At 47.0% G+C, this 13,490-nt stretch overlaps 1 protein-coding gene across 6 annotated transcripts in view; it reads right to left on the bottom strand.

Annotated features, from left to right (window-relative positions):
• The window catches only part of SPTBN4 (spectrin beta, non-erythrocytic 4), a 133,654-nt gene that overhangs the window by 13,699 nt on the left and 106,465 nt on the right, over positions 1-13,490 (bottom strand). For all 6 annotated transcript variants that reach the window (XR_012802532.1, XR_012802533.1, XM_075606983.1 and 3 more), the window contains 7 exons: positions 12,606-12,983; positions 12,048-12,292; positions 11,375-11,513; positions 9,149-9,233; positions 1,908-2,104; positions 919-1,592; positions 9-75 (listed from right to left, as the gene is read on the bottom strand). Coding sequence is in view for 4 of the 6 variants with exons in the window: in XM_075606983.1 (XP_075463098.1) it covers positions 9-75; positions 919-1,592; positions 1,908-2,104; positions 9,149-9,233; positions 11,375-11,513; positions 12,048-12,292; positions 12,606-12,983 (1,785 nt within the window). In the remaining 2 variants the exon portion in view is untranslated. The remainder of the gene's footprint in view (positions 1-8; positions 76-918; positions 1,593-1,907; positions 2,105-9,148; positions 9,234-11,374; positions 11,514-12,047; positions 12,293-12,605; positions 12,984-13,490) is intronic.

Below are 13,490 nucleotides of genomic sequence, written 5' to 3'. Positions count from 1 at the left end.
ACATTTACCGCAGGGCTGCCCTGTGCGGCCTCCTTTTCTTTCAGCTGTTCCACAATGTCTGCCAGAGTGGCCTTCCTGTGGATGCAAAAGGAGCAAGAACATGTTGTATTAATTGGTATGTGGACAGGATGCTTTTAACACACTAAGAACATTCTACTATTCTACAGGGGTTCCGCGACAGCGCCCCACATAGCAGGGACACAATGGCTCCTGAGCTAAGCAGCAGCAGCAGCCGCCCGGTCACTGCTATCCTTCATCCCTCTGTCGGCGCCGGAAGTTGCGTCAACTTATGGCTGACAGGGAGGAGAGAAAAGATCAGGCAAGAGCGCGCGCCGGCAGCTCACTTAAAGTGAGAGGTGTGTGTGTGTGTGTCAGTGTCCAGTGAGAGTGTCTGTGAGGATGTCAGTGTCTTTGAGATTCAGTGTCTGTCAGAGTCAGAGAGGGGGAGAGTGTGAGGGAGAGGGGGAGTGTAAGGGGAGGGAGACAGGGCAACGGGGGGGGGGGGGGAGACAGGGCAACAGGGGGGGGGGGGAGAAAGACGGGACAACGGGGGGAGGGGATAAGAGACGGGTGCAACAGGGGAGGCGAGAGATGGGGGGCAAGGTTTGGGGTTCCCTAGGATCTCAAAATCGAATTCTGGGGTTCCCTAACCAAAAAAAAGGTGAAAACCACTGTTCTACACAGACATCAGGGACACATACCTTTCACCCCCTTCTAAAAACACATATCAAGGACAAATAGCTTTTCTGTCCTCCTAATTCACTGACATCAGGGACACATACCCCTCACACATCAGGAAAACACATCTCTCCTCCTCCTCCTAATACACAGACATCAGGGAAACACAGACATGTTTGAATAGGTAGGTAGCTAGGGGTAGTGGCCCCTGGTATCAGAAGATTCATAATCGTCTCTTACCCTCCCCGTTTCTCTGGCTCATTCTTTGGAGTCTCCTGCTCATTCGACTCATGCCGCTCCGCCCTCCTCTCGTGCCTCTCCCTCCTCCTCTCCGGCTGCTCCTGTTTTGGAGTTTCATGCTCGCTGGACTCCTGCCTTTCCGACCTCTCTCTCCTCCTCTCCGGCTGCTCCTGTTTGGGAGTTTCCTGCTCGCTGGACTCCTGCCGTTCCAACCTCCTCTCGTGCCGCTCCCGCCTTCTCTCCGTGTGGGGGTGCCTGCCCGCCTTTCCCTCGGCTCTCTCCACAGTCATACTGGCAACACCTTGTGCTACCTTGGCTTCTGGCCTCTCTCCCCTCTGCCCTTCCAGAGCAGGTGCTGCTCTCTCGTTGTGTATGGCTGTCTTTGTTTCCACATGGTCTATCTTCGGCTGCAGACGCTCTGGTCTAGTCTCCTGACGCACGAACCCTACCCTCGCCCCCACCTTCTCGGCTCGCGTTCTCTGGCTCTCTGGCTGGGCCCCGTTAGGCACAGACAGTGTTTCCTTCTGCTCCGTTTTCGGCTCAGCCTTCTCGTAGATGGTCTCATGCACGAGGGGGGATGGGAGGGTGGCAAAATCCGTAGTGTCAGGAAAAACCTTTCGTCCGAGGAGTGGGGTCGGAGGCTGCTTGCTCTGCTCGGCTTTCAGCTTCTCCAGCTGAGGTAGAAAGTACAAAGTGAACAAACTCATGATTCCCCCATCAATTGTGTTGATCACTCAGAACTGAATACGTGAAGACCTGTGAGGTTTGAAAAACTCCGTACATCTTCTCGTGTACAGTATACAGCTTTCCAAACCTCATAGATGTATTCGCCAAGTTCGCGGTGGCAGCACAGTGGATAGGTTTGCATAGTAAGCGAGATGCTCCATCTAATTTTATTCATAAGGGAATTGCAGGATTATTCCTGGTAGCTGCTTGGCACTTTTTCAGCGACTGTAAATTCGCTTCCTTCCATGTGCGTCTCATCTTACCGTGGTCAGGCGTCTCAGTGAGCTGAATCTCTCCTCCCAGGCGGCTGCAGTCTTGCGGAAGGCTTCGTGCCGGCGGATGAGCTGCTCCACCTCATCCACGCTGTTGCCCAGCTCGGGGCTCTTTACTATGGGCTCCTGTGTAGTCAGCCAGGCTTCAGCCACTCCTGCCTCCTGGGCAAACTGGTGAACCTCCAGCACTGCAGAGAAAGGACGGCGTCAGGATGGGATAGTTATTGTTCAGGGAACCTTGATTTTACCCTTAATTAGATATGGGCTCTAAAAAACATGTGCGTCTCTCTGAGGATATATATATGTATATGTATACTTACACACTGATATCTGTGTCTGTGTGTGTGTGTGTGTGTGTGTGTGTGTGTGTGTGTGTGTGTGTGTGTGTGTGTATATATATATATATATATATATATATATATATATATATATAAATAAAATCTTCAGCCGTAGTCGATCCACTGCTGGATGAAGGCCTCCCAAAGATCTTCAAGGTACTATGGTTGCCAGCCTATCTTCTTCACATTGCTCCAACAAAGTATCTGATCCGCCCATCTTACTTTTGATTGTCATCTTGGTCTTTTGATATCCCTTGGAGTGCAGTTGAGTACCATCTTTGTCCAACGATGGTAATTTCTTCCTGCTGTATGTCCAGCACACCGCCATTTTAATTTCTTCCTGCTGTATGTCCAGCACACCGCCATTTTAATTTCTTCCTGCTGTATGTCCAGCACACCGCCATTTTAATTTCTTCCTGCTGTATATCCAGCACACCGCCATTTTAATTTCTTCCTGCTGTATGTCCAGCACACCGCCATTTTAATTTCTTCCTGCTGTATGTCCAGCACACTGCCATTTTAATTTCTTCTTGCTGTATGTCCAGCTCACTGCCATTTTAATCTCTTCTTGCTGTATGTCCAGCACACTGCCATTTTAATCTCTTCTTGCTGTATGTCCAGCACACTGCCATTTTAATCTCTTCTTGCTGTATGTCCAGCACACTGCCATTTTAATCTCTTCTTGCTGTATGTCCAGCACACTGCCATTTTAATCTCTTCTTGCTGTATGTCCAGCACACTGCCATTTTAATCTCTTCTTGCTGTATGTCCAGCACACCGCCATTTTAATCTCTTCTTGCTGTATGTCCAGCACACCGCCATTTTAATCTCTTCACCCTTTTGATGATGTTACTGACTTTTGTTTGCATTAAAACCCATTAATTCTTTTTCCGGTCTCTTCGAGTAATACGCAGCACACATCTCTACATACTACTTTGAGTTGTCTTCACATTTAGGGTCCAATTGTAACACCCATGCATGAGCACAGGTACAATATACACTTTTCTTCTGAGGCACAGTGGAAGGTTTCCTTGTAAGATAGTCTTGTTTCTTCCTAATTAAATATATATATATTTTTATAATATATAAACCTATTTATATACTGTGTGTACTGTATATGTGTATGTATGTATATATATACACACACGTGTGTGTGTGTGTGTGTGTGTGTGTGTGTGTGTGTGTGTGTGTGTGTGTGTGTGTGTGTGTGTGTGTGTGTGTGTGTGTGACATCCCAAAGATGTATGGAGAGATGTATGCTGGATATTACTCAAATAGAGAGGAAAAATGAATGCATGTGTTTGAAAGAACACAAAAGTAAGTGGCATCATCAGGAGTGTGCAAAAATTTAGATGGCAGTGGGCTGGACATATCGCAAGAAGACATAACCATCGTTAGGCAAAGATGGTACTCAAAAATGTGTTGGAGCAACATGGAGAAGAGAGGCCAACAACCGCAGTACCTAGAAGACCATTGGGGAGGCCTTCATCCAGCAGTGGATCGACAAGGGCTGAAGATGATGATTTATATGTATGTGTCATTTCTATATACTGTACAACACATATGGATAAATATATATATCTTTTGTTAAACAAACATACATGGCTGGTGCTCTGTCTGTACAAATAGACATAATATACCTTGCATTTTTAAACACATTTTAGAAATGGCACAAAAGGTGTTGCACGCGTGAGGGCTTTCACTTTACTGCAACTTCAGTATATGCTGATAAGGCTCTTACTCCATATGTTGTGAATCCACTTCCCAGTTACATAGTAGATCAGGTTGAAAAAATACATATGTCCATCAAGTTCAACCTATGTTCAATAAGCAACAGATACTTATCCTTTATTTGAAGTATTTCCAGTATTTTGTTCCAGAGGAAGGCAACCACTCCACCCCCCCCATCCCCCACCGCCCCGTGAAACATTATCCAATGATGTTTCATAAGGGGAAAAGATTAATTCCTTCCAATACTGGCAATCAGATTTCTCGTTGGATCAACATCCTTCCCATGTATACTTATTTAGTATATCCCTGTATACCTTTCCTTTCTAAAAAGATGTCCAACCTTTTTTTTTTTTAACAAATCTATTGTATCTGCCATCACAGTCTCCATGGGTAATGAATCCCACATTGTAACTGCCCTTACTGCAAAGAACCCTTTCCTTTGTTGCAGGTGAAATCTCCTTTCCTCCAACCTTAAGGGATGGCCCCGAGTCCTTAGTACTGCCCGTGGGATGAATAGTTCTTTTGAAAGCTCCTTGTATTGTCCCCGAATATATTTGTATATAGTTATATCCCCTCTTAGACGCCTCTTTTCTAATGTAAACAAATCTAATTTAGCTAGTCTCTCCTCATAAGTTAGATTTTCCATCACCTTTATTATTTTGGTGGCTCTTCTCTGCACTCTCTCTAGTTCCATAATGTGTTTTTATGGAGTGGTACCCAAACCTGTACTCCATATTCAAGGTGTGGTCTTACTAATGCTTTGTAAAGGGGCATAATTATGTTTACTTCCATTCCATCCATTGCCCGTTTGATGCAAGATAAGATCTTGTTTGCCTTTGCAGCTACTGCATGACATTGGGCACTATTGCTAAACCTGCTTTCTACAAGCACTCCTAAATCCTTCTCCATCAAGGATTCCCCTAATTTATCCCCATTTAACTTGTAAGTCACCGGTTTATTCATGTTTCCCAAATGCATAACCTTACATTTATCTGTATTAAACCTCATCTGCCATTTACCTGCCCACGTTTCTAGTCTCTCCAAGTCCTTCTGAAGATAAATTACATCCTGCTCTGATTCTATTACCTTACACAATTTAGTATCATCAGCAAAGATGGAGACTTTGCTCTCAATGCCAACCTCAAGGTCATTAATAAACAAGTTAAACAGCAGGGGTCTCAGTACCGATCCCTGAGGTACTGTGATGTGAAGCGGTAGCCAGGCTCACTAATAAAGGTTAAGCCTGTTTGGTTACCTCTGATCCATGTTTTGGGGTTCAGGAGTGTCAGCTCTTGGACCCAACCGTTGTAAAAGCATTATCTGTAATTATGCGACAATAAAGAATTGTTGTGTTTTTACCTTTCCAGGGATGCCAGCGAGGAGGGATTGCTGTGGTATGAGTTTCAGGGGGGATTTTGTGGAGAAAGTGTTGTCTATCTAGTCAGGGCTCAGAGTTGCTGGTTCCCCTAAAGATGTACCCAGGAATCAGGTCGGATGCCTGGCTGCATGTAGACACATTGTCTCTGTAATATCTCCCTTTGAAAACGCTTGCGCGACTCACCACTAGGCGTCCCTGCTTCAGCACAGCCCAGAAAGGTAAATGGGGCATAGGGATGTGAGGTATCCATGGAACAGTCAATGGATCCCTAGGTTAATGGGGATACCCTGTAAATGCCCAGGTCACCCAGAACTTGTATAGGGGTTCTGGGGGTACTCCAATCATCTACAAGGTTGTGAGGGGACTTTTAAAAGTCCAGTCCTAAGTTTATTGTATAGAGTGTGGGGAATATGGCTAGTAAGGAATAACGTGCAGCTTCTTATTCTATTTCCCATAACCAAAAGACTTAGGATAATTTTAAAGTGTATATTTTATGGAACAGTGTGTTATAAAACATATCTATTTGAGCACAGAAATGAGCTGGGACTTTCAGAACCAATGCTCTGACAGGCCCCTGGGCTACCAAGTGGTGGCAAGATATGTGTTACCTCGCTGAAGCCCCCAAAGAATGGAATGGTCGCATGCTGCCTGGGAGTGAGTAGAATATATCAGAAAAGGTGTACAGAGTAGACTGAAGATCCCAAATGATAGCGCACCGCAGACCAGAGTGGTATTAAATCATGGTCCAAAATGTGCGACTAAACAAACATATAAAATAACTTTATCACAAATATGCGGATAAAACCGTGAATCATCTAAATCTCTCAAATATGAGAGAAACTGGCCTCTAACTGTAAAGTGTATGGGACCAATAAGACCTAGATAAAGGGTATATAGGTATACGCAATAATATGGTGCTAATCTGGTAAACCCAGAGCTAGAACAAAGTCCTCTTGTGGAGATCGTGGGGGGAGAGATATTAATATATCAATTTATTTGCCCAGAACGTGTAAGAGGAGATGTTCCACCATAGATTGATCTGATAATCTGTCAGATACCTATGAGGAGTCTGCTAATGGTTGACTGCTAGGTCTAGAAAGTAAGATTGTATTGTGATATATTAAATGAACGCAAGTAACGAGCTAGTATTGACAATGAATCGAATGTGTGTATATATTCCTTATACCATGTGGCAAATGTGCATTGGTAGTGACCTTGTAATGGTGCTATACCAAAAGGATCACCTATAGAGTAGGTACAGACTCATGGGGCACATCTGTATCACTGCTGCAACCTATTACATAATGTAATACTTATAGATGCCTATGGCAGTGAAAAAAGTAAGCTGCTGCATTGATGTGAGTATCCAGCTTGAGGAGAACAGTTCTACCTGTTGTTCCTATCGATGCCTATACTATATTTGTAAAGCTGTCCAGGGGTAATACCATGGGTATGGGCTATCAGTGGATGCAGAACAGATACTACCTAATTTTTACTGATCACATCATCAGTGTATTAAAGCAACACTGTATATAGTTTGTGTCATATGGTGGTATATCCTGATGTCTTCAGGGTGATGATTAGCTGAGATCAATGCAAAGCAAGGATAAATTGTAACTCTTTATTTCCTGAGCCCTAGAGATATCTATGCGACTTAGTGATCAGTGTGTATAGTAGAGCCGCCTGGGGAACACTGTAGGTATTATGGTATCAGACGATGGTATGCTGAGATAGATACAGAGCAAATATAGAGCCCTATTGTTTATGCCTATTGTAGCCGGGGCCCTTTGTTCTGCATCCACTGATAGCCCATACCCATGGTATTACAATACAATCTTACTTTTTAGACCTAGCAGTCAACCATTAGCAGACTCCTCATAGGTATCTGACAGATTATCAGATCAATCTGTGGTGGAACATCTCCTCTTACACGTTCTGGGCAAATAAATTGATATATTAATATCTCTCCCCCCACGATCTCCACAAGAGGACTTTGTTCTAGCTCTGGATTTACCAGATTAGCACCATATTATTGCGTATACCTATATACCCTTTATCTAGGTCTTACTGGTCCCATACACTTTACAGTTAGAGGCTAGTTTCTCTCATATTTGAGAGATTTAGATGATTCACGGTTTTATCCGCATATTTGTAATAAAGTTATTTTATATGTTTGTTTAGTTGCACATTTTGGACCATGATTTAATACCACTCTGGTCTGCGGTGCGCTATCATTTGGGATCTTCAGTGTACTCTGTACACCTTTTCTGATATATTCTACCAAGTGGTGGCAAGAGGTCTGGCAGGACATCTGGAGATGAAAGCCCCAGAGGATTACCAACGTGTGAAGACCATTTGGACAGGAGGGAAGGATTCAAGTATCAACATCGTGAAATCAATGGACGTCCTTTGCATTTCTATTGATCCCACCAGACTGGCTGGAGCCTGTCACCGCAGGTGGCATTGAGGGAACCAGGGCCAGAGGTGCCAAATTACCCATGCCCTTTGGTTCCTTCAGATTTCCAGGTAACACTGTTGCGTCTACCAGCTTGTCTCTGATTGGGCTATAGTATTTTTTGAATGAAAGTCAGAGGTATTATATTATTATTATATATATTATAGTATTTTTTGAATGAAAGTCAGAGGTATTATAACCCCTTACGCTCATTAGATAGTGTTCTCCAGTGTTCTCCAAGGTGTCTCATAGTTCTCATAGTTCTCCAATCCTCTAAGATTCTCACATTCTAAGTTTCCAGTTGCAAGTCTCCAGCAAGAGAAGGGCTGCTTCAGCGAAAGCTGCCTGGAATATTTTCTGTCTTGTTTTTGCAAGAGAGGAAAGGGGCTCATTTTATTCCAAGCAAGACTGCCATTAACCCTTTCAGTGACCGCGGGGAAATGAAGAGGCCAGATCTCCCACTGCATCCCAAACCGTTTTACAGCAGGTGTTCACATGCAGCCGGATCTGGTGGCGCTGATGGGGTTAACTGTGCCTGCAAACTGCTTTGGAAAGAGTTACATACCCCCCCTCCCCCTCCGTCTTCCTCCTGCGTCTACCCCGCATTCATCAGGGGGCATAAGGCAAGACTGTGTAGGCGCTGTACACGTTTCCATGGCGACCCCAATTAGCCTCATTTACATTGCGGGGACCACTTGCTCGCTTCTGCAGAGACTGGGTTAGGTGGCATGTTCCCCAGTGGGTGAGCGAACGAGAGGGTGGAAAAGCCCCGCGTCCACGTGGGAACAGGACACACAGTCTGTGTGCACCTGTTCTATTATAAAAAGGTGCCAAATAGCTGTGGGGAGTATCTTAGCGGGTGAACACTGTGCAAATCCCAGTTCTCCTTGTTACCTTGTGATCTTCCTCTTCATGAGGAAATACTATTCGATTATAAGCCCTGCAGGGAGGAACTCGTGTCGGCAAAATCATATGTACACTACCAACGCAGCACCATTTTTTTTTATTAAACCATCTGTTCCCCTCCAACTTTGTAAATATGGCCTGTACCTGGGCATGAACATGACATTGTCAGCTTTTTGGGGCAGTGTCTGCAAAGTGCTGCATACACTGCCAGCACTAAATACGGATATCCTCTTGTTATCTGAAAGGCATTATGCTGCTTATAGACCCTTGTTTGGGGTTATAAACACATAAGGGGGGGATTCGTTAAGCGGTGATAGTGCAGATCGTGGCTTTATCGAACGGAGACTCCTATTCAACTCAACAGTGCCCCGATCTGCACTATCGCAGCTTAATGATTAACCCTCATGGTGTTACCCAGCACTTACTTTGCTGCAGCCACTCCCAGTGCTTGTCCCACTTCTCCAGCATCTCCTTCTTTTTCGCCAGAACCTTCTCCAAGCTGTGCTTGATCTGCAGAAAGAAATAACTTGCAGTGTTGTGCCCCGGGGGGTGAACTGCGCGGCCGCCTGGTGATGAACTGCGCGGCCGCCTGGTGATGAACTGCGCGGCCGCCTGGTGATGAACTGCGCGGCCGCCTGGTGATGAGCTGCGCGACCACCTGGTGGAGGCAAGGCGGGACGCTTGGAGTGATTCTCACGTTGACATAGTGAAGGGGCCTCCAGTGAAGTCTGTGGTCAGTGATTCTGGGAACGACTTCCCTTAGGTGAGTGAGACTGCCCTTCCAAGGAGTGAGACTGCCCTTCCAAGGAGTGAGACTGCCCTTCCAAGGAGTGAGACTGCCCTTCCAAGGAGTGAGACTGCCCTTCCAAAGAGTGAGACTGCCCTTCCAAGGAGTGAGACTGCCCTTCCAAGGAGTGAGACTGCCCTTCCAAGGAGTGAGACTGCCCTTCCAAAGAGTGAGACTGCCCTTCCAAAGAGTGAGACTGCCCTTCCAAGGAGTGAGACTGCCCTTCCAAAGAGTGAGACTGCCCTTCCAAGGAGTGAGACTGCCCTTCCAAGGAGTGAGACTGCCCTTCCAAAGAGTGAGACTGCCCTTCCAAGGAGTGAGACTGCCCTTCCAAGGAGTGAGACTGCCCTTCCAAGGAGTGAGACTGCCCTTCCAAGGAGTGAGACTGCCCTTCCAAGGAGTGAGACTGCCCTTCCAAAGAGTGAGACTGCCCTTCCAAAGAGTGAGACTGCCCTTCCAAGGAGTGAGACTGCCCTTCCAAAGAGTGAGACTGCCCTTCCAAAGAGTGAGACTGCCCTTCCAAAGAGTGAGACTGCCCTTCCAAAGAGTGAGACTGCCCTTCCAAGGAGTGAGACTGCCCTTCCAAGGAGTGAGACTGCCCTTCCAAGGAGTGAGACTGCCCTTCCAAGGAGTGAGACTGCCCTTCCAAAGAGTGAGACTGCCCTTACAAGGAGTGAGACTGCCCTTCCAAAGAGTGAGACTGCCCTTCCAAAGAGTGAGACTGCCCTTCCAAAGAGTGAGACTGCCCTTCCAAAGAGTGAGACTGCCCTTCCAAGGAGTGAGACTGCCCTTCCAAGGAGTGAGACTGCCCTTCCAAGGAGTGAGACTGCCCTTCCAAGGAGTGAGACTGCCCTTCCAAAGAGTGAGACTGCCCTTACAAGGAGTGAGACTGCCCTTCCAAGGAGTGAGACTGCCCTTCCAAAGAGTGAGACTGATCTCTAGTTAGTGAAACCGACCTTCAAAAGTGTAAGACTGACCTCCAATGAGTGAGACTGCTCTTCCAAAGTGTGACACTGGCTCCAGTGAGTGAGTATAAACTCCAGTGAGTAGGACCACCATTCCTTATCAGGGGTTGGCAACATGATATAGTTCAAGGGCCGCAAACACGCACGCACAGGCAGAAGGAACGATTGCAGCTGTGGGTAGGAGCTTATCTCCCGTCAGTTGCCTAATGCTGGAGCACCTGAAGAATACTGTGCTGCTCCTCCTCTTACACATGGAACCAGTGATTAGCACGGGAAAGGGGCAAGGCAGTACAGTATTTATCAGTGCACTTTCATTAAGCAGCCGAATGGAGTGGGTAGAAGCAACTTCTCTGTTCCCTTTGCACTAGGGAGAAAGGGAGATTGACTGAGACTCGCTGAGAATGAACAATACTACCTGGCAGAGGAGGAACTAAGTATTTTTGCGCCCTGGGCAAGTTCTATCCATTTATAGAACCTCCTCTCCCTCACTCTACCTCTCTTGCTCTTTTCTCTCCTCCATCTCTCTTTCCTCTTCGCATTCTCCCCCTATGTCTTACAACCCCCTTTCTCTCTCTCACTTCCCCCCTCTACCTTCTCCCCCTCCACTCCCCCCCCCCCCAGTGTGCCCATCCTGTGGAGAGGCAGAGAGGGGCCAAGCAAGCGACCGATACCAGAAGCTGGGCCTGACTTCCCGGCGGGGCATGACTTCTGTGATCGCCGTTCCCGGGTCCTATGTCCCCACTATCCCCCTTGTCGACGGGCCTCTCTTCGATAGCTGGATCTTTGTGCCCATTCTGCGCCCCTTATTAGCGTGTACCCGTGTAGCCAGCTGATCCGCTCGTCCCTCCTCTGCTGCCTGGTAATGAGTAAGACTCACTGAGAATGGGTATGACTGTTACCTCCTCTGAAGCAGGCCTCTTGTTGAGGACCAGGGTCTTCCCAAGTTCCACGCAGTCCACAATCCTCTTGTTTCGCGCTTCAATCTCACTTTTTAATCCCTGATGGTAATTTATCAGGACTTCAACTGAGGACACGTCTCTGGAGAGGAAACAGCAAGGCCATCAGTCACTAGTTATGGCAATCACTGGTTAGCCAGTATCCGAGGAGCGTAGAGGGTAAAGGCGCAGATGAAACCCGTCGCTGCCAGAGAGGCTAGAAACACAATGCGTTGGAAAGATAATTAAAAGCAATTCCCCCCCCACCCCTAAAACCTCTTCTAAAATTTACCCAAACCGGCACCCCCACTCCTCTATTGCCAAGATATTTGGTGACTTCATGGTCACCAATAGAAAGTTATGACCTTTTTCTATTGGCTGTTGGAGCAAGCCTGAACTCACAGCCATTTTTTGTCCACTGAGCAAAGTATTTTTGCCGGGCGCCAGCACCACAGGAACCGAAGGGATTGCCAAAGCTATGGGGACACTGATCAGTGCAGACTGCCCCTTTAATATTTAGAGTACTAACAGCAGGGGAGTGTGGAATTAGAATGGAAATAATTGCTCTCCAATGCATTGCTTGCCCCTCTGGCAGTGAAGGGATTGATAAGGTGAGATCTTGGTCTAATTCAGTTACCTGGGCTTCTCCTCCGCGTCGATCTGGCAGATGATACTCTGCATCCAGGAGATGAGGTCCCTCACCAGTCCCATGAACCTCATGCGGTCCGTGGTGCTGGTGATCTGCAGCCTGCAGTCCTCGCAGGAGGTCAGTAGCTCCTTCCATGAGCGCATCACTTCCTGTTCGCTGGTGACAATGGCAGCTGCGTTCTCACCGGCATAGACTGTGCGCAGCTGGGCTGCGTTCTCCTGCAGCTGCCGTACCTGCCCGGGGCACAATGTGGGCAGATGTTACCAAAATGAACAACAGAACACGTCGTTTCCACTTACGAGGATATGCAGGGACGCAGTCAAACCAAACTGAAGAAGGTTTGTCTCCAACTTCCCCAACTTTGGTTTCTCCATTATGGAGATATCTCTCTAAGGGGAGCATGCATCAAGTGCCTGGTATAGGTTATCACACCTGTCCCGGCGTCATCTCCTATTTATAGCCTAAGAGTGCAATACCAATGGATTGGATGCGAGGGCTGGTTCTTAAAGGCACGTGTTAATTTGTACAATACCAGACGTCACTCACCTGAGTGACAAGGACCTGGATGTCATGTTCAAAGGAGTTCAGGATTCTCTGCAGGGAGACGGCCGATAGTTTGGCCTCCTGGGCTTTTACCTCTGGCAGCCTCTGCTTCTTCTCCTCCACCTGTGACAGCACCTCCTTGCAGTCGTTGAAAAACTTGTGTAGCTCGTGGGAGGCGCCCAGCATCTGCGCCCGCGTCTCCATCAGTTCCAGCAGGTCGGCCCACGCCTCGTTCACACCGTCTTTCCACTCCGCTATGACGGCCGCGTCTGCGTGTCCGTAGTCAATGAGCTCGTCCACCATCTGGTTGACGGCCGAGATACGCTCCAGCCCAATGTTGCCAGTCTCGCTGGCGAACTCTGTGAACTTCTCCTGCAGCAGCTGCAAGGGGGTGCGGTGGAGACAGATGGTTATGTAGGAAGATACACCACGTACGGGTCAAAACAAGTATGTATATATATATATATTTTTTTTTATATAGCGCCAATAATGAACTCCGCACATTGCTAAATAGACATTAGAAAACTGGGAATGATAATCAAAGAAGCTCATCAAACATACAAGCACATAACAGGAAAATGAATTCCTGCTTATAAAAGTGGGATGTTGAGTTACTGAGACCGTGGAAGAAGCAGTAAGTGCAGTGGATGGCAGTGTCTGGCCTTAATGATGGGTAAGTGCTTATGTGGGTGTGCGGGAGAAGTGGTCCTGAATCCAGGGTATTGAAATGCTTTATTCAGACAGTGTGCTCTCTATTTTGATTTAAAGATGGGGAGAAAAGGTGTTGGGCGTATACGGAGGTAAGAGAATTCCACTGTTAAGGGGCAATGGGGAGGAATGTTTTAGGAGAGAAACAGTTAATCGCACCGAGCACAGCTCAAAGAAATC

Source organism: Ascaphus truei, chromosome 7 (genome assembly GCF_040206685.1).
Source record: "Ascaphus truei isolate aAscTru1 chromosome 7, aAscTru1.hap1, whole genome shotgun sequence".
NCBI classification, from domain to species: domain Eukaryota; kingdom Metazoa; phylum Chordata; class Amphibia; order Anura; family Ascaphidae; genus Ascaphus; species Ascaphus truei.
The sequence above is the reverse complement of the archived record's forward strand: the minus strand, read 5'-3'. Positions and strand labels throughout refer to the sequence as shown.